Source organism: Grus americana, chromosome 19 (assembly GCF_028858705.1).
Source record: "Grus americana isolate bGruAme1 chromosome 19, bGruAme1.mat, whole genome shotgun sequence".
NCBI classification, from domain to species: domain Eukaryota; kingdom Metazoa; phylum Chordata; class Aves; order Gruiformes; family Gruidae; genus Grus; species Grus americana.
In genome coordinates, this window is record NC_072870.1 from 2,315,985 (window position 1) to 2,337,582 (window position 21,598).

General features: G+C 41.6%; 1 protein-coding gene across 5 annotated transcripts in view; it reads right to left on the minus strand.

Moving 5' to 3' along the window:
- The window catches only part of AUTS2 (activator of transcription and developmental regulator AUTS2), a 787,423-nt gene that overhangs the window by 572,256 nt on the left and 193,569 nt on the right, over nucleotides 1–21,598 (minus strand). For all 5 annotated transcript variants that reach the window (XM_054847736.1, XM_054847735.1, XM_054847738.1 and 2 more), the window contains exon 2: nucleotides 4,370–4,579. In XM_054847736.1, coding sequence (XP_054703711.1) covers nucleotides 4,370–4,579 — 210 coding nt within the window. The remainder of the gene's footprint in view (nucleotides 1–4,369; nucleotides 4,580–21,598) is intronic.

Below are 21,598 nucleotides of genomic sequence, written 5' to 3' on the forward strand. Positions count from 1 at the left end.
TAGCTGGTACTACTCCTACGTATGCAGTGTTTCCAAGGTGTCTAACCTCATGCTGCACAAATACATACACATTTTTTCCCTTGCTGCTGCACAGAGCTACAAGTTGAGAGTCAAAGAAATTAAACAGTTCTCCATGGCTGCGTATAATACTTGTAGCTGCTATTGCACTCCCAAAGCCCACCCACAATTTCATTTTCAATTAACAGCTCTTAGAAAAGCAGTAATGAAAGCAGTTGCTAAAGAGCACTCAGATGTCATTGAGAGACTGCAAACCCAAACTGTAAATAGCACATTGTAAATCGCTTGTCACCACAGTCAGCTCTCACTGGAATCACACTGCCGGTGACAATTAAACCCATCTGCTCAGCTCCCCGACCAATGTCACCACAAACCATACAGCTAACACCCACCTCCCGCTCTGCTCTCATTACCTGTCATGTATAGGCTTGTCTAAGAGCGTGCAAAAGCCATTCCTGACTGTAAGGGTGATTAAATGCAGCTCACACAACGGTTATTTCACCCTCCACACCAGGGGTTTGCTGCACTGAAGCGCACAAGCACCTCTGCACCAAAGGACAAGGGTGCTATACGTAAATCTGCAGCACAATTAACAACATGACGTTCGCAAGCAGTGATGACAGAGGACGACAGTGGCCATCCAGATCAGCCATCAGAAGCCTTGGCAGTCTTAAATTTAAGATATACAGATACGGGGCCAAGGGGATCGTGGACTTAATTCTGAGAAGGAAAAGCTTCAAATACTTCCCTCCCTCCCCTTTAATTGATTCACGTAATGGAGTACAAGGTTAAAGCTAATAGTTTATAATGCTTGTAGTTGATGACTGCCAGAGTCAGCAGTGTATCTTTTTTTTTTTGGCTGTTCTTCCCATTTTTCCTTTATCTCATTAAAATTTACCTCTTAATTCATCTCTCCACCATGAGTTTTCTCCCCTTTATTCATTACCGGTTTGTCTCCTTCCTTGCACTCACATGGTATCCAGGATTGGGATTTGATATTCTGCAAGTGTCTTTGGAATCTGCCAGTTAAAGTAGAGCCCAGCAGCAGTTGGCTCTCATGTATACATAAACCAGCTAATATACCACTTGCCCAGCACAGAGATTGCTGGTTTAGATGCATATGCCAAAGACGGCCCTTTTCTGCAAGAAGGCACATGAATCTCCCAGCACATAAAGGAAACAATACAGAAAATGGTAGAGGTAGCAAAAGTCAGCATCTTCGGCTCTTTCCACAACACACACTCATTGAATAAAGAGAAATGATCCTTCCCTCTCGCTATCGAAACACTCTCAACACTCCTTTTGCAATGAAAACTCGTTGTTTCCTAGTATGCCCCATTCTCCTCGAACCTTAAGGAATAAAAACTCAAAAACTTTTGTTGCCCTTTTACTAGTTTAAAAATGTTCACTTCAAGATTTCCAAATGATTTTTACAGAAAACACACATAAAAACACACCATCACCAATTAACGTAAAGGAAATTACATTTATAACACTGGAGAAACATTCGGATGAGTCGTACGTTTGCTTAACGCCAACTAAAATTTCCTTGAGGCATTTAATAAGTACATTTATAAAAGCTCACAAAGCAGAGTTCAGAAGTCTTCTCGCTAGTAAAATATGAGCCTTAATTAACCTACAGTTTCACATTTTCTGGATTTCAATAAACCTGTAGGCATTTCAGCATAGCTGGATAAATACCTGCATGAATACTGTAAGGATTTTCTCTGAAAACTAATTAGCAGTCCTTCCAATAGCTGACTTCAACTAAATCTGTTTGTCGAGGGAGCTTCATACTGTAAATCCTGCATGTGAGAGTTACTTCTAGCAGATAACAGATTTCACAGAAAGGCCTATCAGCCAGGACTGTTAACTACTGGTAAAAAAACAAACAAGATCTCCAGGTATAAAACATTTCCCAACGGGGACAGATTGCAGCCAAGGTCTTACGCCAGCACGGGAATGCAAGTGACAGCATCGAGACTGCATCCTGCCATCCAATTATAATATTCACACGTGACAATTCAGCATTCCTCTGGAGACAACAGGGGCAAGATGAGTTGTTCACATGTAAAATATATAGCCCTAACACGACAAGGACACCATATATATGCAGAATACTAAACTCTAATTGGCTTTGGACTTTCCTACTTGTCAAGCACAAAACACCAGTGGGCCCAACGCTTGGTTTGTTGTCGTCCGAGAAGGCTGACAAGCAACTTCACTTCCCGTCGAGAGCCGAGGAATTCAGTGGGATGGAGCTGCGTGGGGAAACAAACCCAGGGTGTGCAGCCAAGAGTCACACTTGGGGGGAAAGTGTTACACGATCAGAGAAAGCCATCCTCAGAACTTATCATTCTGCTCCTTTTTTTGTGGTCTTCACCATTTGTCTTGAAAGAAGACAGAAAATGCTTACCAGAAACACTAGGTTGCGAGCATGTCTTTTCCAATAAGCTTCATAGTCTTTTCCATGACATCTTATTTCCACATCTAAGTGCCAAAGCCGCTTGGATTTGTCAGCACCTAAACTGTTCATGAGACCAAAATGCTCTTATCTAAGGAGCTATACCCCTACCAAATGTATTAAATTTATATTGAGCAAGATATTGTATTTCCTTTCAGCCTTATCCCTCAGGAATTAAGCAGAGTACTCAGATTTATCAGCTAAAAGGAAAACCATTTTCCATGACATTTGTCAACTCAATACCTTCCAAGCCAGTGTATATTTATTCTTAAAAACATAACCTCACAAATAACCTCCATCAGCAGCGAGGCCAATTCCTTTGTTGCTTAAGTACCGGGCAGAAAGGTTTCACCTGACAGGAGGCTACGCCAAGGGACTCAAATAGTGCAAACAGTCGGCTTTTACCAAGGCCGGTTCCTACTGCACAAAGCATATACATTTACCATTTGACATACTAAAAAGGAACAGAGTGAGTACCGCATAGGTAAACACAGAAGACAGTCAAGGAAACACAGCAACCTTCAACATCTACGTATAACATAACATTGCATCAACTAGCCTGAAGAGTTTCTCCACCTCCCTCTGAAATACAAAGTAAAATTAAATTAGAAGAAATACCTTTAACAGGTGTGGTAGTGTAAAATAAGCATTTTACAATTGCTTTGCTGAAGCACTGTATAATCTCTTATTTTATTTCTATATACAGTATAGCCTTAAAAACAACCATGAAAACATTTTTTTTTTTACCAGTTTCTGTAACTCTGGATATCAAAACTGAATACAAGTCAATGTACTTGTCATCCTCAATGTTCCTTCCATTTCCCTGAGCTCACAAAATGAGAAGCAGTGAATTCTCGCTATTTTCTAGAAGTTTCTCTGCAAAGTAATGTTTGGCTTGCACCAAACAAGGATGAAGACTCATTCAATTAATATCAACCATCTCCATTAGACATATAAATTCTGGTCAAAAAGTCATTATTATCACTCAAATTTAGGTCAAAACTGACCTCTTTACTATTATTTTAGACTTCACTTTCACAGACAATGAGCCAAATGACCATACAGGTGCATGCTATACTTAAAATGCCCAGCTCTAATTTAGTCTCTTATATAACAAACACATTAAGGGCTATTTATTAAAAAAAAAAAAAAAAAAAAGGCAAAACATGGCGCTCTCTTTCTGCATCCTGCTCACCAGAAAAATCATGCTTGTCATGCTTTCTTCTTTTTTAAAACCATGAAAGACAACATTGCAGTGTCCAGAATAAGAATCTAAGATTTCCAGCCTCAAGCCTTGCAACCATAGATGGTATCTACTTACTTTTGTCACACGTGTGCAGTAAGGGAACGCCAGCGTTGGGAAGGGCAAGTGTTTAGTTACCCAAAAGAGCGCACACAGAGTACCACTGACATCCTGCATGTGAACTCCTCACACCATAATCAGTCTTAGAGCTTTGCCTTGATTAACAGCTGCCCCTCGTGCAATTACCTCACGTGCCCTTGATGTTCAACGGGGTATTACACTTCTACGTACAAAGTCTAAAGACAAGAAGGCATATTTATAGCACAAAGTTGGCCTAACAATGTAATAGAGACACCACATTTGTTTGCCCTGACAGTCTCACAGCCAGCCTAAGGAAAGCTCTTCCAACCTTTGCACATTTATTAATCAGCTTGGCTCTACCATCGCTACACCATTTGCTTTCCCACTCAATTAATCTCTTGTGGTACCAGGACATGGTACCAAGCGGCACCTGAGAGCCCAAGAATAACACAACTTTAAAGAGGTTAAAATAAGTGATCCCACAAAATGAGAAATCCACTTCTACATACCATGTGCCAACAGCCAAAGCCCTCCCTCCCCGCAACAGATAACTTGTCTCCCACCTGTCTGAGGCCCTTCGGTATTTTCTTCCTTTTCCCAAGGTGCTGACAAAGATTACGATCATTTTCTCGGTCAGAGCTGTACTGGTGGTGGTGAAGTCTGTTCTTTTTCGGAAGATACGACAGCCCATTGGTAAGTGCTTCCCGCTTCTTCTTGGCTAGAGGATTCTGTCGCTTCTCCACACGTTCCTGAGGTTTCAGAGCTACGTCCTTCTACAGAGGGAGGGAGTGGGGGAAGGAAGGGAAGAAAAACACAGCGGTTAAGATACAGCTCCGATTTCATTGACCTCTTTAAGCAGCAATTCTGGATAATCAGCAAAGCATTCTTGAGGCAATGCTACAGTCACCAGAAAAGGAGACAGCAGTGTTCACTGGTGTCCACTTAATCAAAAGATAGGCAAATGCAAACTAAAATCTGTAAGATGACGCAAGCACGGAGAAGCAGACACGTACTCCTTTAAATTTCATGCTGTCAACCTCAAAATTCTCAAATACATCTCATGTATCAAGTAAGCATGCATTTAGAGGACAGAATATGTTTATAATGTTTAAACGAACAATCGTCTTCAATTTAAACAAGGCTTGGCTTTGCACATTTATTTTTATTATTGCTTGTATCTGACAGGACAAGGCAAGAGCTGACCTAAATTCAATTAAAGCCAATGAATCTCCATTGACTTTCAGTGGATGTTTCCCTCAAACCTGACCTAAGCAGGTTTCCAAATCTCAGGGGGGTGAGGAAAGCCAGGGGGAAGGAGGGCAAGGAAAAGCACTTGTATTTGAAAACTTTGTTATGGACCCTTCTTTAAACCCCAGAACCAAATGTCTGTCTATAAAAATCACTGAAGTCTTGTAACATAAACACGAGTTTTGTTGCTTAGCCTACAGTTACTGTATTTTCTTATGGATAACCTGCAACACACAGAATTCATATTTTTGTTTCAAATAAATGTTACTTTAAAAAAAATTCTCTAATAACAGAAAATTAAAGGCTGGAGGGTCATTGGGAGAGAAGAATTAGAAGTGATTGGAAAGGTGTAAATTACGCAGCAAATTATATTTATTAGATGCACAATATGCAAAGACACATCTACTCCAAGAACTCCATACCTAAGAGTACAGTGTTTCCATACAAGGGGCATATTACTTATATAGTGTAATACTTCAAGCATACTCTACTAACACGCCTGGCTGCTTTGACCAAAGCTCTCCATGCCCTACCATCAAGTACTACATCATCTTGTAAGCCTTCATGCTTCTGTTTATTGTCACTTAATATTATAACCAACAGCAGGAAAGAAATTGGGCTGTCGGTCCCTGCGTCACAAAAAGATTCAGGTTCATGACAATGTAATTCAAATTATGCCACCTTTTAATGCAAAGACCCCATGCCTAAAGGCAAAAATCAGTTTGGCTTTAATTGAAGAATGCTCCCTAAATGCCTATCTAAAACACAAGAGCTTCACAAAATTCATAACTAAAACTAATGAGAACATTAATTAAACTGAAGACAGTCAAAGTTCAAATTTGATATTTGGTAAAAAGAATAATTTTACAATTTTGCAAGTATTAAAGAAGGGAGTAGAGAACAGAAGCTATAAGCTATTCTTCTACCTTTTCTTCACTTAAAGACGTCATGGGAAATATCCTAAGCTCTTCTTCACACAGTGTTACTCATATTGTAAAAGTTAGGAGCTTTATCCAAGCTCATGAAAAAAAAATCTTTAGCGTTCTTAGCTATTAAGCAGGATCAGTATTTTAAGAACGTCATGTCTCTCTTCTCTGGTTCCTCCAGCTAGTAGAAAAAAAGTCAGCAGTAGCACTGATCGTCATAACGTGCTTCGAGGTCTACTTTTGAAAAGCACCATACACAACCTGAGAGATCCTACAGAGCAAGCCCAAGGAAAAATAAAGCAAGAACAACTTCTCTGTGCACACCCTTCTGTCTCCTTTCCCAGGAAAGTTTTAGATATATGCCACAAATGCACAAAGGCAAATTCTCAGGTGTCATACATTATGGTTACTATTTCACCAGTTCTCATCAATAGCCTCATAAAATAGCAACTACACCAACTACAAGTACCCATTGACCTCCTGGATAACAAACGCAGAGCACCTTGCACAGCGATTCCTGCACTCAGCCCTATTGGGCTACGCTTTGTGAATTAAACTGTAAAACCAAGTAACGTTGTGATTCCCACAGAGCAACCTCAACACCACAGAAAAAAATCAGAATTACAACTTGTCCAATGCACTCTATTGAAACAATGAGATATTTTACCATAAAACAGATTTGTGCCTTAAGATAACTATCATCACGCTGCTCATGATAAACATAAATCTTTATTTTTTCAGATGAGTATCAAAAAATCCAGTGGCTTATGAACAGCACATCATACCAGCACAGGACTCCTGCTAAAACACGGAGCTTGTATTTGTAGATAGAAATGCCATTAAGAGGATTCACTCTAAATGTGAAAGGTTGCAGGACTGAAAAAGGAGAAACTTTCTGGGAAAAAAAATATTCTCCTAATGACTAAATAGCTTTTGTGGGTTCTGGTTTTTTTTCATTCCTCCCCCCCTCAGCTAGGGATCTAAATGAAACAGTGGCAGCCTTCCAGAAACTTATAAAAATGTCTAATGAGGCTAGCACTGCCATCAAGAAATTACTAGCTCCCATTAGCTTTAAAGAGGGTATAAGATGGGTCAAATTTTGCAGATCACTATGGGCATATCTGGGATAACCTCCTCCAGAAGCAGCCCATGTTCTAGCCAACTGCATAAAGTCTCATGAATTGTCAAGATACACCTAAAGAAAAGTTCAGCTCGTGGCAGAACTGGGATGAAAGAATCTGCATATATACCTACAGCAAAGATGAGTGACAGCAGCTTCACAAAGTCTTCTGCAAACTCTATGAAAATGTATCTTCCAAGACAGAGGGAATAATTTGCAGACATTTCAAAAAAATAAGGTGCCTCTTCTGCTCACAACCAAAGAGAGGAAAGGGAGCTCTCTACATACATAGCTTGCAATTCTACAAATTGTGAAAGCAGCCTTTAAATCCAGTTTGGTGGGTGGGCTTACTATGAAATTTAGACATAAAGATTGGTGTTTAGACAAGCTTGTTCCTCCAGAACAGCCGCCTGCTTTTCACCAGCTGACATCACTGCAGAGAAAATTACAGAGTGCTGAGGGTCAAACCCCTGTATTACTGAATTGTATGGTAGAACCTGTCATTGCTTTCAACAGATATGCGATTTGGCCTTAAAGTATATATAAATATATACAGTATAGAGAAATACATATTAAATTCTTCATCTGCAGACTGGACTACAGCAGGACATGTTAAAAGAATAAGAGCTCACAGACAGGTGAATAGGATGCATTGAAACTAGCTTGAATAGAGATCACACTGGGTGTCGATCCTTAAGTTTCGGGGTGCAAACTGCCTGGGATCATTTTGGATGCACCACCCGCAGCAGCGCACACGAGGCTGCGGAGAACAGGCACGGATTCTGCCCTCTTGGAAGGCGCTGGGTTCAGCGGAGGCGGTGCCTGGCTGGGAACCATGGCCCTGCATAAATCACTTCCCCGCTTTCTGCCCTTTCTCCCTCGTCCAATTTTTATCTTTCTGTTGTTTAGATAGGACAATAGCTGTACCATGCCGCGTGCTAGTACATTAGCCAGCACAATCTTAATTACAGACTTCAGGCATCATCATGATTAGAGTAATAAGCTGTAATTACTCTAAGGTGACAGAACTGCACAGACCTTATCTACATAGATAAGGAGATGTAGTAATATTTCATGTCGAGACGTATTTTTCAGCAGCTACCCATGGAGTCGATTCAAACTAAGTAGCAGACCCTGTGAGCAACACATTCAGACTTTAATGGAGGTTTTTCTCCTCTCCTGCCAGCATACAAGCCCACACATTATTAAATAAATCCTACAAACATATTAGGCATGGTTTAAAACCATCTGATTCAGAGATATCTTTCATCAGGAAAGTGCCTTAAGTGTATCAGGAAGGTGACTTAAATGTATAAATATGTAATTACATGCAATTCAATACAAAAGTGCATTAATATTTATGAGTGTACTGTATAATCTAAAAAAATTTCCATTTGTTTTATTTCTATTGGGCACATTAATCAACCCGATCCCACTGTACGTGCCATAGCGGAGAAGAGCCGCCCATGCTCAACAGACTCCTGCCGCGACGTCAGTGAGCAGGAGGGCTGCTGAAGCCCGATGGGGTGGCACTGCAATCATCTCAGCTCCGACTAATATTAACAACTTCAAACCAAGCCCTGCATTTGGTGAGGGGAGGAGAAGCAGCCTCCATGGGCACATCAGATAATTTCTCGAGGTAGGATGCTTGAAGGACATATTGCATTCTCATCGAGTGTTAAGCTTTAAACGAGCTATGCCGGATTTCTTTCAGGAGAGTCCATCTTCTTGCGATGTAAATGACAGCTCATTAATTATAAATCAGATCCTCAGTGGCAGCCGAGCACTGCTTCACACTGCTTTGTGGGGTGCACGCTTCACCCCATGAATCTCACCCGAGAGCCAGTCCATTGCTGCTGCCCTTTCCTCCTGCCCTTGCCCTCCAGCCACCTTCTCTCTGATGATGACCTAAAAACTACTTGTAAACAACAGGAACTCTGTTCCACCCCTTATTATGGGATTTTTCTGCGGGAACTCTTGATGAAAAGCAACACTGTAAATGCACTGTGTAGCAAATGCACTGCAGGCACTTATCGGGATGAAAATTTCAGGCATCACTCAGGGATTTCAAGCCTTTCCAAAACATCCTTCTGGATTATCGTTGTGATTCCAGTGTTGCAAGACCTTACTTTCCGACTTCCCACTGCACATGACTCCCATAAAGTACAACTTTTAAAAACTGCTCATTAAAAACAGAAGTAGATTACAGTGCCGGGCTAGTAAAAGCATTAACAACTGCATCAGTCTACAACTATATTCCAATTACTTGCTCCTCAGGTTCTTGCTAAAGGCCACAACAGCTTTATATCAGAGCCCAACAATTTATCCTTCACTCTAAGAATAAAATTAAGTATAAAGAAATAAGGCACTTTTAAAACCCCAAAATTATTAAAGTCATGAAATGTCAATGTAATGCTCCACTTAAAACACAAATAGAAAAGCAAGCTTGAATCTACCAGCTCGTCCGCTATTCAGACATCCAAGCATCCTTGTCAAACAGAACTGTAAGAAAGGTACTTCTGGAGCCTTTCATCTATTCTCAAGGTACAAGCAATTCACATTTGATCAGGAACGCTAGTGCAGAAGGAAGAAGCCAATTAAGGGGAAAAAAATAAAATAAATTTTCACTAGGCTTCAAAAGTCGATTTGAAATTCTTTCCAAGTTATGGACACGACCATAAGACAGACTCAGCACCTCGGCCCTGGCTGTCAGCTGCAGAACTGCTTCATTTCCCAGGGACGGTACGTGAGGAGAAGCAAGAAGCAGCCAAAGGGCTTCCTATGAAAAACTGCACAAACAGAAACACTGGCAAAACCACCACCTCTGTATTTGCTGAGATTTGTCACAAAAGTTTAGCTTGCAAGAAATTAAGATGCCTAGAGAGTGCAGCTGAGAGAAATCCTGCAGCTTCGTTAGCATCACACAGTGGGTATCATTAGCTGGGAATCAAGCAGAGCACCGTGCACAAACAGCTGCCCAAACTGACCCCAAACTCCCTCGGAATCAGGCAACAGCGCCCATCTGAAGGTACCAAATCTGCCATCGCATCTTGACGACCATCAACTCGTAATGCGTTTTCTGTTACATTTGAGAAAAATTTTTTATAGCTGATATACAAAAATGCCCTAAGACTTCAAATACTCCTCTTGTGTTATTTTAGTTCTGGCAGTAATGAGAAGATCGGAAAACAATGCGCTGACTAGTCTCTGCAATCTTTCAAAATCAGAAAATAAACCGAGATGTTTATAATAGTTATTCATTTCCCTCCAGATAAGACAGTTAAACTCACTGTGTATTCTTCTAAATGCACAATTAGTTCCTCAAAAGCATTTACCTAGGGGAAAAAATTGCAAACACTCTTAGAACAACACCAGGGAGAATGTAAGGCAGGTGTAAAGTGCAATGCAAAAGAGAAAAGGATTCTCCAAGTGTAGAAATGACGGTATTTTAGGACACGAGGGACTGGTCAACAGAGCCATGACATCAACCGTAGCGGGTGCAGTAGCCCATCCACTAATGCCAGCAATTTCTTCAAGTCGCAAGTCCTCTGCAGAAAGGTTTAATCTTGTTTTGTTTGCTTTGTTTTCATAAAATTAGAATCCATTGCCTCCCGCATATCTCTGGAATCTGAAAACAAAGTGGTTCAGTGTTGTGCAAAAAAGGTTGTGCAACAGACTGAAGATGAAACGCTGTACCAGGCTGCAGGACACTGTGGTGATTACAGATGAAGGCAAAACAATAGAAAAGCAAGTTGCTGTCTGCTTGAGATATGTTTTATAAAAGCGCTTCTGTAGCAAAGAGATTGCTTTGATTTTTCATCCCAAAATCATTTGTTAACAATATCGTTGATAAACAGAAGGTTCCTTTCAGGTGCTGCTGATTTAAATTACACACAAAAAACTACATTAAAGCAATGTTATTGAGGTTACGAAGTCAAGGACTTGGAAGTTATGAAAGACCAGGATTAGGGCTGCAACCACCACCTTAATTCAGCCCTCTGGTGCATACGCGTCGTGATACAATCTTTAATTACATGATCGCATGTTCTTATTTCCCTGTACAGAATGGAAGGCATTCAGCTAATGAGCAGCCACTCAGGATTTTGTTTTCTCCTCTTTGTCCAACATGTGGACCTAAACCTTGTTTACTTACGCTCCATTCACACTCTCCTCCAAATGCACAATTATTAATTTCCTCAAGGGCTTTTCTATACAGCTTCTCGCTATAGTATCAGATGCTCAGCAAATATCAATGACCTATTTTACAGCTGTTTAGCCAGATGAAGGTATTTCACTGTTCCTATTTTATAGGTGGCAACAACAGTCCTGACATGTCCAGGTCAAAAACATCTGCTAATTTTAAGCACCCATTAGGAAGCACCTCAGATTTGATTTTTCAGAGAACGTAGCTCTACAGAGCACTTTATCTAATGAAGCACAGGCTTCATCAATTCCAGCAGCTCCTGGGAGTGCTGAGCACTCCTGCAAATCAGGCTTTAGTAAGGACACAGACAATGACTGTTTCTAAAATATGTAGTGCGATGGCCTCCCTCAATGCCACATACTAAATATGAGATGGAGGCAGAGGAAAACTAGATTCTAATTACATTCAACTCCTATCAGCAAGAGGAATCCCTCCTGCTGTCCTCTCCCTCACCACGCGCCTTCCAGCTTCAGTACCAGGTAGGAAAGCAGCTCAACAAGAGCAGAGTCTTCAATTCTGTTTGAGTGAATGACTTCAGGATCTTCAAGAAATAAAGCAGGCCATTATATCATTAACAGCAGCATCACAATTCATAAAAATACAAGGGCCAAATAACAAAACAAAACCCACAAACTTGGAGGAACTTAAATACATGGTTGCCCGCTACATACACATATCAGGTAAATGGAAACAAAGGATCCTGTACACGTACTGCTCCTCAACTCAACCATGGTTATACACTTTAAATTGTGTTCTACCTGGCATTATTTAAAGAATATATGGCTGTCAGCTCTTTTCCACTTAGATTTTACATTGTTTGTTGTTGTAGTGGGATAGCAGTCATTCTTTAGCACAAGTAAACTGTGACTGACTTCTTCTAACACATTAGCCCTAAGTAATCCAAAAGAAGTATTTTACTCGGAAAAATAAACGTCCTTCCCTGTTCGTAAGTTCAGCCAACAGACCATGCCTTTCTGCAGCATACTGTGTGTTTGGATGCAGACATTTTATTTCTCAACAACTTATGACACTTGATACTTCAAATAAGATCTGCATTGTTCCCTTGTGATTATTCACACAGACTACGTAATACTGTTTCTGTGTCTTACCAGAATAACCTTCTCACATTTAATTACACATACAAGTGTGTATAAGTTTCGCTGCATTCAGTAGGACTCTGGCAAAATCCTTAAACTTGTTTTTATCTGTTTTGAGACTGCTGAATATGAGCATACACTCAATTTTTTACCTTGACATGATAAAAAGCATGTTTAAAAAGAAATTTTATTCAAGTATTTGAGTACAAAAGATTAAAACTTACTCCTACACACCAACTTGGACAACAGCAGAATGCAATTACCCAAGATTTCAACAAAGGCACCCAGTTCTACAAAACAGCTGTAGCAACGAGGCTGAAAAGCAAAATGGACAGTCTGAGACAACATTTATCATAGTATTCAGTAAGCCTACAGATGCTACACAAAATAGATGCTTAGCTGAAATCTAAGACTACAGTGAGCCAAAGAGGCCCTATGAAATCAAAGCTGGCAAAACCTGATGTCATACCTGAAGATGACTATCAGAGCAATTGATTGCCATTCATTTATTTCATCTTCTTCAAAAATGACGTGGTATTCTCAGCTTTATCCTCCTCTCTCCCTTCTCAACTTTGCCACTCAAAATACTATACCACACCACACTACAGCGGTGGAGAAGAGTTATCCAAATTACTGGAGTCCGTGCAACCAGAGTTAGGAAAAAACCTGCTCCTGGAGCTAGTGTCAAGAAAGTGCTGAGCAATGCCAGCTTAGATTACAGAGCTACTGAACTGTTTTTCCTGAAGCTGCCTGGTTTTGCAGAAGGCAAAGCACACACAGCTGATTCTGCTCAGACCAATTTAGCCAGAAACCTGTGTGCTCCTGCCAAAAGAAACAGATCTTGAAGCTCTTGCTCCACCCAGCTTCTGCCGGCCTAGAAGTCCCATTATGTCTTTTCCAGAGATTTTTTCTAGGTCTTACACACATTGCTAGCAAAGTCCAAGGTTACCTCTTTCTTGCAGATTTGACTAAACGATCCGCATTGCAGCTGTGACAGCCTTTTTTGAGCATATGCTGTCTGAAATACCAGCAAAACTGCCCTCTGCTAGCCAGCAATCTGCATCCTCTGCTGGCATCATCTCAGCCACATTCTCTCCAACTCCTCCACGTACAATCTTTCAAACTCTTCAAATAACCTTCAGTGAGTACCTGTCTTTCATACACCTACACCCTTTTTCACTTGGTAAAGCCCCCAGGGCAGATCTCACAGCGAACAGGGCTGTGCCTGCCCATGCTGCTGCCCTTTTGGCCCACGGCCGCTCCGTGAACGCAAGCTCCGGCAGAATTCAGGGCACAACTCCGAGTGCTTCAAACACAACAGGCGTGTTACCACTAAGAAAACACTCCATCCCAGACATGCTTCACATAACTTACATCCCCAAGACCACGCACACAGTATGCAGCCCTTGCAGCCAAGGGAAATCTATTCCCACTGGCCCTGGGCTTATTTCACAGTGCTGGGCCTTAAATAAATGTGCTTGATATACTCCATGAGCAGCACAGCCACATTCTCACTAAGTGTTTATTTTCTTTGTTTGAGGAATGAAAAGAAATAGAAAAGGGGTGTGGAGAGAAAAAGAGTCCCTAGGGATGCTCGCTTTAAATCTTCATGCCAACAAAGAGGGCTTCACTGCTCTCGCACTGCTCAGTTATGATTATAGATTAGGCAGAGAGAGAGGAGCATTAAGCCAGCTCCTAAAACAAAGGTGAATGTGCTACAACATACTAGTTGCGTATTTACAGTAATGATCCCGTATTTGTAAACAGCTCTGTTATGCTATATAGCCAAGCCATGCACAGCAACGCCTCGATCCGCTGCAGAAATGCATTCGACTGCGGGCACAGCTGGGACCGTCTGCGTTGCACACAGATGCCTGCGCCTGAGTTCAAGGGTCAGCTTCGTGTCACAGCAGGGACAAAATTTTTTTTCCTTGGAAAATGAGATTTTCACGGTGGAGAGAATCCAACTGAACAGTTACCAAGTACCATAGTGAGTAATACGGAATACAAATAATTTCAGTTTGTCTAAATAATTGAGCAACTCTTCAGTTCTACACTGAAACTTCTGATTTTTTTTTTCCCATTCACACAGTTTATTTGCACTTTTTGTTCTGATTTGGAATGGAAATCATTTTTAACATTTTAAACTTTCTCCCAAAAATAAAAATTCTGCATGTTTGTATCTGTACTGACACAAGATCTGCATATACTGACCAAAATATACATGCCATCTTAGGACCAAATGACATTGCTTTCTTAGCTTTAAGTAAAGAATATGTCCCCCTTTAAGCTTGCTTATTCCATGTCCAAAAGCATCAGTCCTTTATTTTTGCCCAATGTCCTGCCAACTTCACCAGGAGACTCCTGCAATGAAATCACATTTCCCTCCAGAGGAGCCTTTGGCACGAAGCTGACCGTGGGCTCCTCCGCTCTCCAGATACATATGGTGTTCGCTGAATAATTCAAATGGCACTTTCGTTGGCAGGCCACGGAGTTAGCGGGCCAATAAATCTTATATTTAAAGGGTATCCCCCCTTATTGGTAGGGTTAGAATAAATGGATGTGGGCTTAGATGGCTCTCATCCCTGCTACTCCTGCACTAGGGCTAAACAGATGACTTCAGCCTCCAGGCTTTCACGCTGGCACCATTCATTAGCACAGCACTCAGCATTCATAAAAAATGTATTATGGTTTGTAAATCAAATCAGAAGCACCTCTGTACTCCTTGTCTTGTGGAAAGATCATAGAGCACCAGGAAAGTCCAATGTATTTTGAAGGTGTCACGATGCTCACTAAAATATCACGGCCACAGAAAGGAACTGAGTCAGGACACCACAGAAGAGGTTAGCTTTGCTGCCATCTTAGCATGACTAGATGAGAAAATCTGCTCTCCAGGAGTCAAGACAAAGAAATCACCTTGAGACAGCATAGGTAGAAACAACTAGGGAACTGCACTAATATAGGGAGAGATCGAAACATCCACGTCATTTATTTCTGTATCACAAATGAAGCCTTACAGGGAAACGGGAGATGACATCCCTCTGCACATGCAAACAAGCAGGACAAACCTAGCTCTTTGGACAGACAATACAGAAGCAAGCACGGAAACGGAAAGAATTCAAAGAACTACTCCTGGATTATCCAGATGATAAATGCTCCAACCTGTAGATTTTTTAACTGAACCAAAAACCTCCACATAATAACGGGTTACAATTACTGAGCTTTTCAAAATAAAAATCTATTTTGAAACAACTTTTTTCCATCTTGTGGGTCAAGAAGTTGAACTACTTACTATCTTTTCTGTCTTCTAAGCTCCTACTGCCTCATATTCATCTTGATTTTCTTTCTCCTTCTCTGGGAACCACTTACCTCTACCGCTGTTCTTGGCACGTGGCATACAACCTCACACAAAAGACTGATGAAGGCAGATTTTAAAATGAAAGAACGGTGATTAGAAAATAAGGAGAGAGACAGAGAAAGACAGCTCAGATACAACCAGAGGACTGTATCACTCAAGGCAAGCTTGGTAATATTCTTCATTAGGAAAAGGATCAGAACCTTTGTGCAATTAGAGGAAAAAAAGAAACAATGGTTCAACATCCCATCTGCAAAAGAAACCTCCTAGCATTCAGGCTGAAAAAAGTAGAAAAGAACAAAAGTTTAAGAAATAGAGCAATATGTAACCTTTCTATTTGCTGGCTTATTCTTCCCCTAGAAAACAGATACAGTGAAGATAAATTTGATGATCAAAAAACCAGAGGGATTACATTCTTGTACAGTGCTGATCACTGGCAAATCCCCCTCTCTGCAGTTCAGAAGCACAGCTTAGCACAACAGACCAGATTTATCATTGCCTTGTCCTTCGCATCACTTACAAAGCAGATATAAGTTGCTCCTATCTCAAGAGTCCTTGTTCACATACACAGATGAAATAAATACCACAATTATTTTGTTGTTACTTTACAAAGGTATAAGCCAGTGTACCAAATGCAGAGAATGAGTCCCACGTTCCATCTTTCTCTCTCCACATCCTTGCAACAAAGCATTTGTTTCAGCTTTAGGCCAGTGGATGCTCCAAAATCTATGTGGCATCACCCACCCCCACCCCCCCAAAAAAAAAAAAAAAAAAAAATCAGGCATATTCAGCAGTTCCTAGGAGGGAAAACAGTTCTTCCCTTCTGTCCTGTATTTAGAATATGGAGTCTCCAGTTAAATGGGCATAGAAAATAGCATGAATAAATAAAAAGGGAAAAACAGAGATGACTACTTTCTTCAGTTTTATTACAGGGCACAGACGCTGTAAAGCTACCTCATACATCACAGAAAAAGAAAATTTCCATTACAGTTGTGCCGTGGCTGAAAACATGATGTCTTCTGCAAATATGCAACTTTTTAAAGCAACTTTGCGGATAGATCTTTTAAAACTGAAGTGTCATCTAATATTCAGGACTATTCAGTGGCTGGAAAAGCAATTTCTGTAATATGTCTTGTTTATAGCCACCTAGAAGCTACAAATTTAACTTGGTAGGGATGCACAGTCAGGGGATTCAGCTCCAAAGCAGAACATCTCAAGTCAAGAGCTTTGCTAATGCCTCCAGCAAACTTGCAAGGAGTTACGAAAACTGTGAATCATACCACTTGAGCAATACTTAGATTCAAACCACACTTTATCGTATACCCGGCTGTCTCGACTGAACTTGTAACTATTTCTTCTGTAGAAAGCATCCGAACTGCTGTCTCTCTGTAAAAACTTGCCTCGAGCAGAAAGCAGATAAAGCTCTGCAATGCATCTCTCGAGAGCTACGGAATATGTTGAAGAGAATTAGAACCGTAAGCAGGAATCAGTCTGCACTTGGAAGGAAACCTTTCCTATTAAAGATTTGTTTTCTAAGCTGCTTGTTGGTGCTGGTATCCAAATCTCTCCTGTCTGATCTTATCACAACTTGTACCCTGCCAGGCACAGGATTAGAGCTGGTCAGACTGTGATGGTAAGTTATTAATGTGGGTACTTGGAGACATATGTTGAAATTCCTGATCTTCCACTGACTCTCTCTGTGACCTGCAGCAGTAAGCTAAGCCCCAATCCACAAAGCGGGTATTCAGGGGCATAAAACTATTTAATTCCCATTGACTGCTTTTCCAAAGGAAATAAATGGCTCTGTGAATTTGGGCCTTTAGCCCTTCCGTGCAGCAGATCTCATCTGTAAAATGGAAGTAAAACCACATCCTATTTCATCTGTGACTCATAATGCTAAACACTTAAAGAGGTAAATGGATCAGGCACCACAGGAACAAAGGGGCTGCACACACGCTTGGAAAAAGCAAACAAGACACTGCAAAGGTGACGTGGGTTCACGGAGCGGGTGGCACACCTCCCTTTGGTCAGACCTAGATCAAGGCAGCCCTCTTGGGGATAAGAAATGTCAGTGTCCAACTGCTACACGCCATAAAACTTCTCAGGGCTTGGGCTATTCATTAATTTATTTTGGAAACAGTAGCAAAGTCAGTCTCTCATCTTCCAAGCCTCTGCTGCCCTTCAACTCCAGCAGGCCAAACAATCACAGCCAGCGTGTTCCTGGGGCATGCCCCATGGGACTGCTGCAGCCCTCTTCCCTGTCTCCCACCCCATCTCATCTCCATACCCAGGGGCTTCCTACAAGCCTCCTGCCAAGCAGGTACTTCTGGCATCCCCCATTCTCCTCCAGCTGATGTGTGGGATAGCAAAGTCACGGCTCTTGTCTCTTCTCCGTTGGCCTCACCAGACGAGGAGAGCATCTACGTCTCCCTTTCTCTGCACTTCATCCAGGACAGTCTCACCGCTATTGCTCAGCTGCACGTACATGTATTTGGTTCTGGCTTTCTCATTTTCCCCTCCCGCACTGCAGGCTCCCTGCATGCCCTGTTTCCCTTCCTAACACAGAGGGGTCACAGCATTTCCCCCTCCCTGTTCTTCACCCTAATTCCAGACAGCTCTCCATCTCTGTCCCCATCCAGGAGGATCAGTCTCCTCCCGTCTCCCTCACCACCAGCTCCCCGCATCCTCCTCCCGTCCTGAGCCAGTGCCTCTGCTTCACAGGACCTATCACTCCCCCACCAATGGCTCTCTCCACACAAGTTGCAGCCTCTGAAATCAATAAAGACCTTTTGCTCTCTTGCGGGTTGAGAACTTCTGACACCTGCATAGGAATGAAGAGTGGGGGAAAGGGAAGAAAGACTGCAGGCAGCTCCTTTCCAAGCTCCCCACAGCCCTTGAACATCCCCTACCAGCTGTTCTGGAAGAACAGCACTGCTTTGACAAAACAGCAAACAGCAAAGTTGCACAAGAGATGGTACCTTGTCAGCCCGTGCCAGTCCCCTCTTCCCTCGTACTTCCCAAGAGTCAGACTCACCGCGTTTGGAGGGACCATTCCTCTGCCCAACGTCACGGAGATGCGCACATGCTCCCAAGGCCACCAGTGCGCTCTCAGTCACGTGCAATTCAGGTGCTTCATTGCGACACAATTCAGCTGGTATTAGGTCCCTCCGTAAGCAATGCTCCTACATACCCTTACGGACCGGGCCAAACTGCCAAATGCACTTTGGCATTTGGAATACGTGAGACGGCCCCTGTGAGGAGCAGTGGGAACAGGCTTTAGAAGGAATTTGAGAAAGTCATTCCTTTTTTTCAATTCCATAAGCTGTCCCCCATTCCCCAGCCTATTTTACATCTCATGTAACTAGGGCACTCCTTATAAAACAAGTTCAGGACCAAAAATCCAAACCAACACTTTGAAAAGACACTCGAACTCTAGTTTTAGTATGAGGCAAAAATGACCTCAAAAACCTGGGCTAAACAAATGCCTGGAGTGAAAAAGATGGAATAAATTAAAGGATATAATTATGGCTGGGAAAAGAGGGAAAGAGGTCGCTCAATAGGATGAAAGACGGATTTGAGAAATAAGAAATGAAAGGAGGTGTCAGCTTGAATCAGCCAGGCTGAAAACTGCTGCTGATTTTGACTGACATACTGAGACTTTCCGATTGCAAACTCTTTCTCTAATAAGCTGCAAATTCACCTCTACACTTTTACTTTGATCTTAATGCAAATGTTTTATAATGGACAGATTTAATGATGTTCAGGTGCTTATTGGTTCTATCAGACGATACTGGAATCAATCTCCCCCTTTAGAAAGCTTGGGTTAATGGCAAAGTTTATTAAACTGCATGCAGTCATTCAGAAAAGATCAATAGAGACATGATTACAGAGCAACCAGAGGATTAAACATGAGATTTATCACAAAATTAAACTGAATTAAATGTTCTCTGATAGCACTTGAAATGCTGTCGATACTCTTAACTGATAATCTATGCTTTCTGTGTTTACTTAACAGGCAGCAGGGATGTCTGACTCAAGAAAATGACTATAATGTAAAAACATAAGCTGCAAAGATTTGCTGAGAGCATTAAAACTCACCTAGAAAACCATTATTTCTTCCTGTTGGAAGAGCAAAAGCATATTGCTTCTTTGCCCAGTTCCTATTTCAGGGTGAGGAGGATACAGTACTCTCACACACCACACTTCTGCAACCTCCTTCTCAGGACTATTACAGGATGTACAGGACTCTAGAAGATACTATACAGGATTTCAACAAAATATTTTATGGTTTCCTCCCATGCAGTCTTTACCTAATTGAGAATTATTTCCTTCCTTCTTTCTTGCATTCTTGATGACCTTACTCAAACTTATTCCACACCCTGAGAAGTTTGTCAGCCTTCTCACTTCTTTCCCTCTAGCTTAGCCCAGCTACCTCCCCAGTTCATACTCAGACCTCTCCTTAATTAGGCTGACATAGCACTGTCCAAACTTCTCTGAGGTTCTCTTCCAAAAAATTTCACTTCCAAGCATTAAAAAAAAATAGAAGCACCAGCAACACAGTACCACTGGTCTAACAAACACACACACACACAAAAAATCAGGCCAATTTTACAGAGAGAATCACAATCTAAATTCAGACACTGTTCCTCTGGGACGAGATCCATCCCTGCAACAGAGCTGGAATTTCCCAAAGCCTGCTGCGTCCTGAGATGTTATCAGAATCACACGCAGAGATTATTGCCATCTGCGCTATAATAATGTGGTTGGCCTGGTTTTGAGGACCAAAACCTCAACTCACAGCAGGAGAGAAGGGGGAGGGAGGGAGGGGAGGAGCGGGAACTCGTCAGCACACAAAAGACCAGGTGCAAAGTAATAACCAATCACAACCTCAACTTTGATAAATTTTTAACATCTTCACATTTCTGTGGCTTTCCAAAATGGTCATAACATACAAACTCAGCTGAAGAGCTCCTGTAACAATTACCGTTTGTGTTCGACAAGGAGGCAGGCCAAAGGATGCCAGCTTCCAGGATGCTTTCTTCCTTCCTATTTTCCAGAGAAAGGCTGTAACCCACCACCCCCTCCACCAAAAGCTTAATAAACCTTGATAAAACACCTCAAAGGAAACATGACCATCCAACAGCAAATAAATCACCCCAAACAAAAGACACCAAAAAATCCCTCATCGACTATCATGAATTGAATTTTTACTGACTTAGAGGGGCTTAGCTGCTTTCTAAACAGGCTCAGCTATCCCTAGTGTACTTTGCAAAATTCAATCCAGTAATCCAATCCCAGATGCATTATGTGAAATCTTATTTCTCCAAGCTCTGGAAAAGAACAAGCAAAAGGAAGTCTTTAGGAACACTAATTTGCCAATAAATACTGACTGAGCCAATTTTGCTTTTGCTGCTTTTTGGGTTGGAAAATAAAAGGGAAAAAAAAAACCAAAAAGCTGCTGAGTACTACATCCCCTCATTAAAACTTCACTTGTGGATAGAAAAGATACCATGGAACATGTACCCTGAAATTAGCCCAGCATGTGCTGCCCCAATAAACAAATCCTCAGAAACTAGATTAGAGTCATTCCCAATAGGTTTCCACTGCAGAAATCACTACCAGTTCTGTCCAGAAAAGGAAAATCTCTGTAATATCTAATAAATGGACCAAAACAGCTAAATGAATAGCAGGGCAATAGCACAGCATGTTCTAGCAGCAACCAATGAAGCTATAGTCAATACACACAGTGGCTGTTAAATTTTACATCAATACCATCACACAATTAAGTCACTGAACGCCTGAGCAGAGTAGTAAAGCACTCGGCGTTATGTGAGCTCTGAGA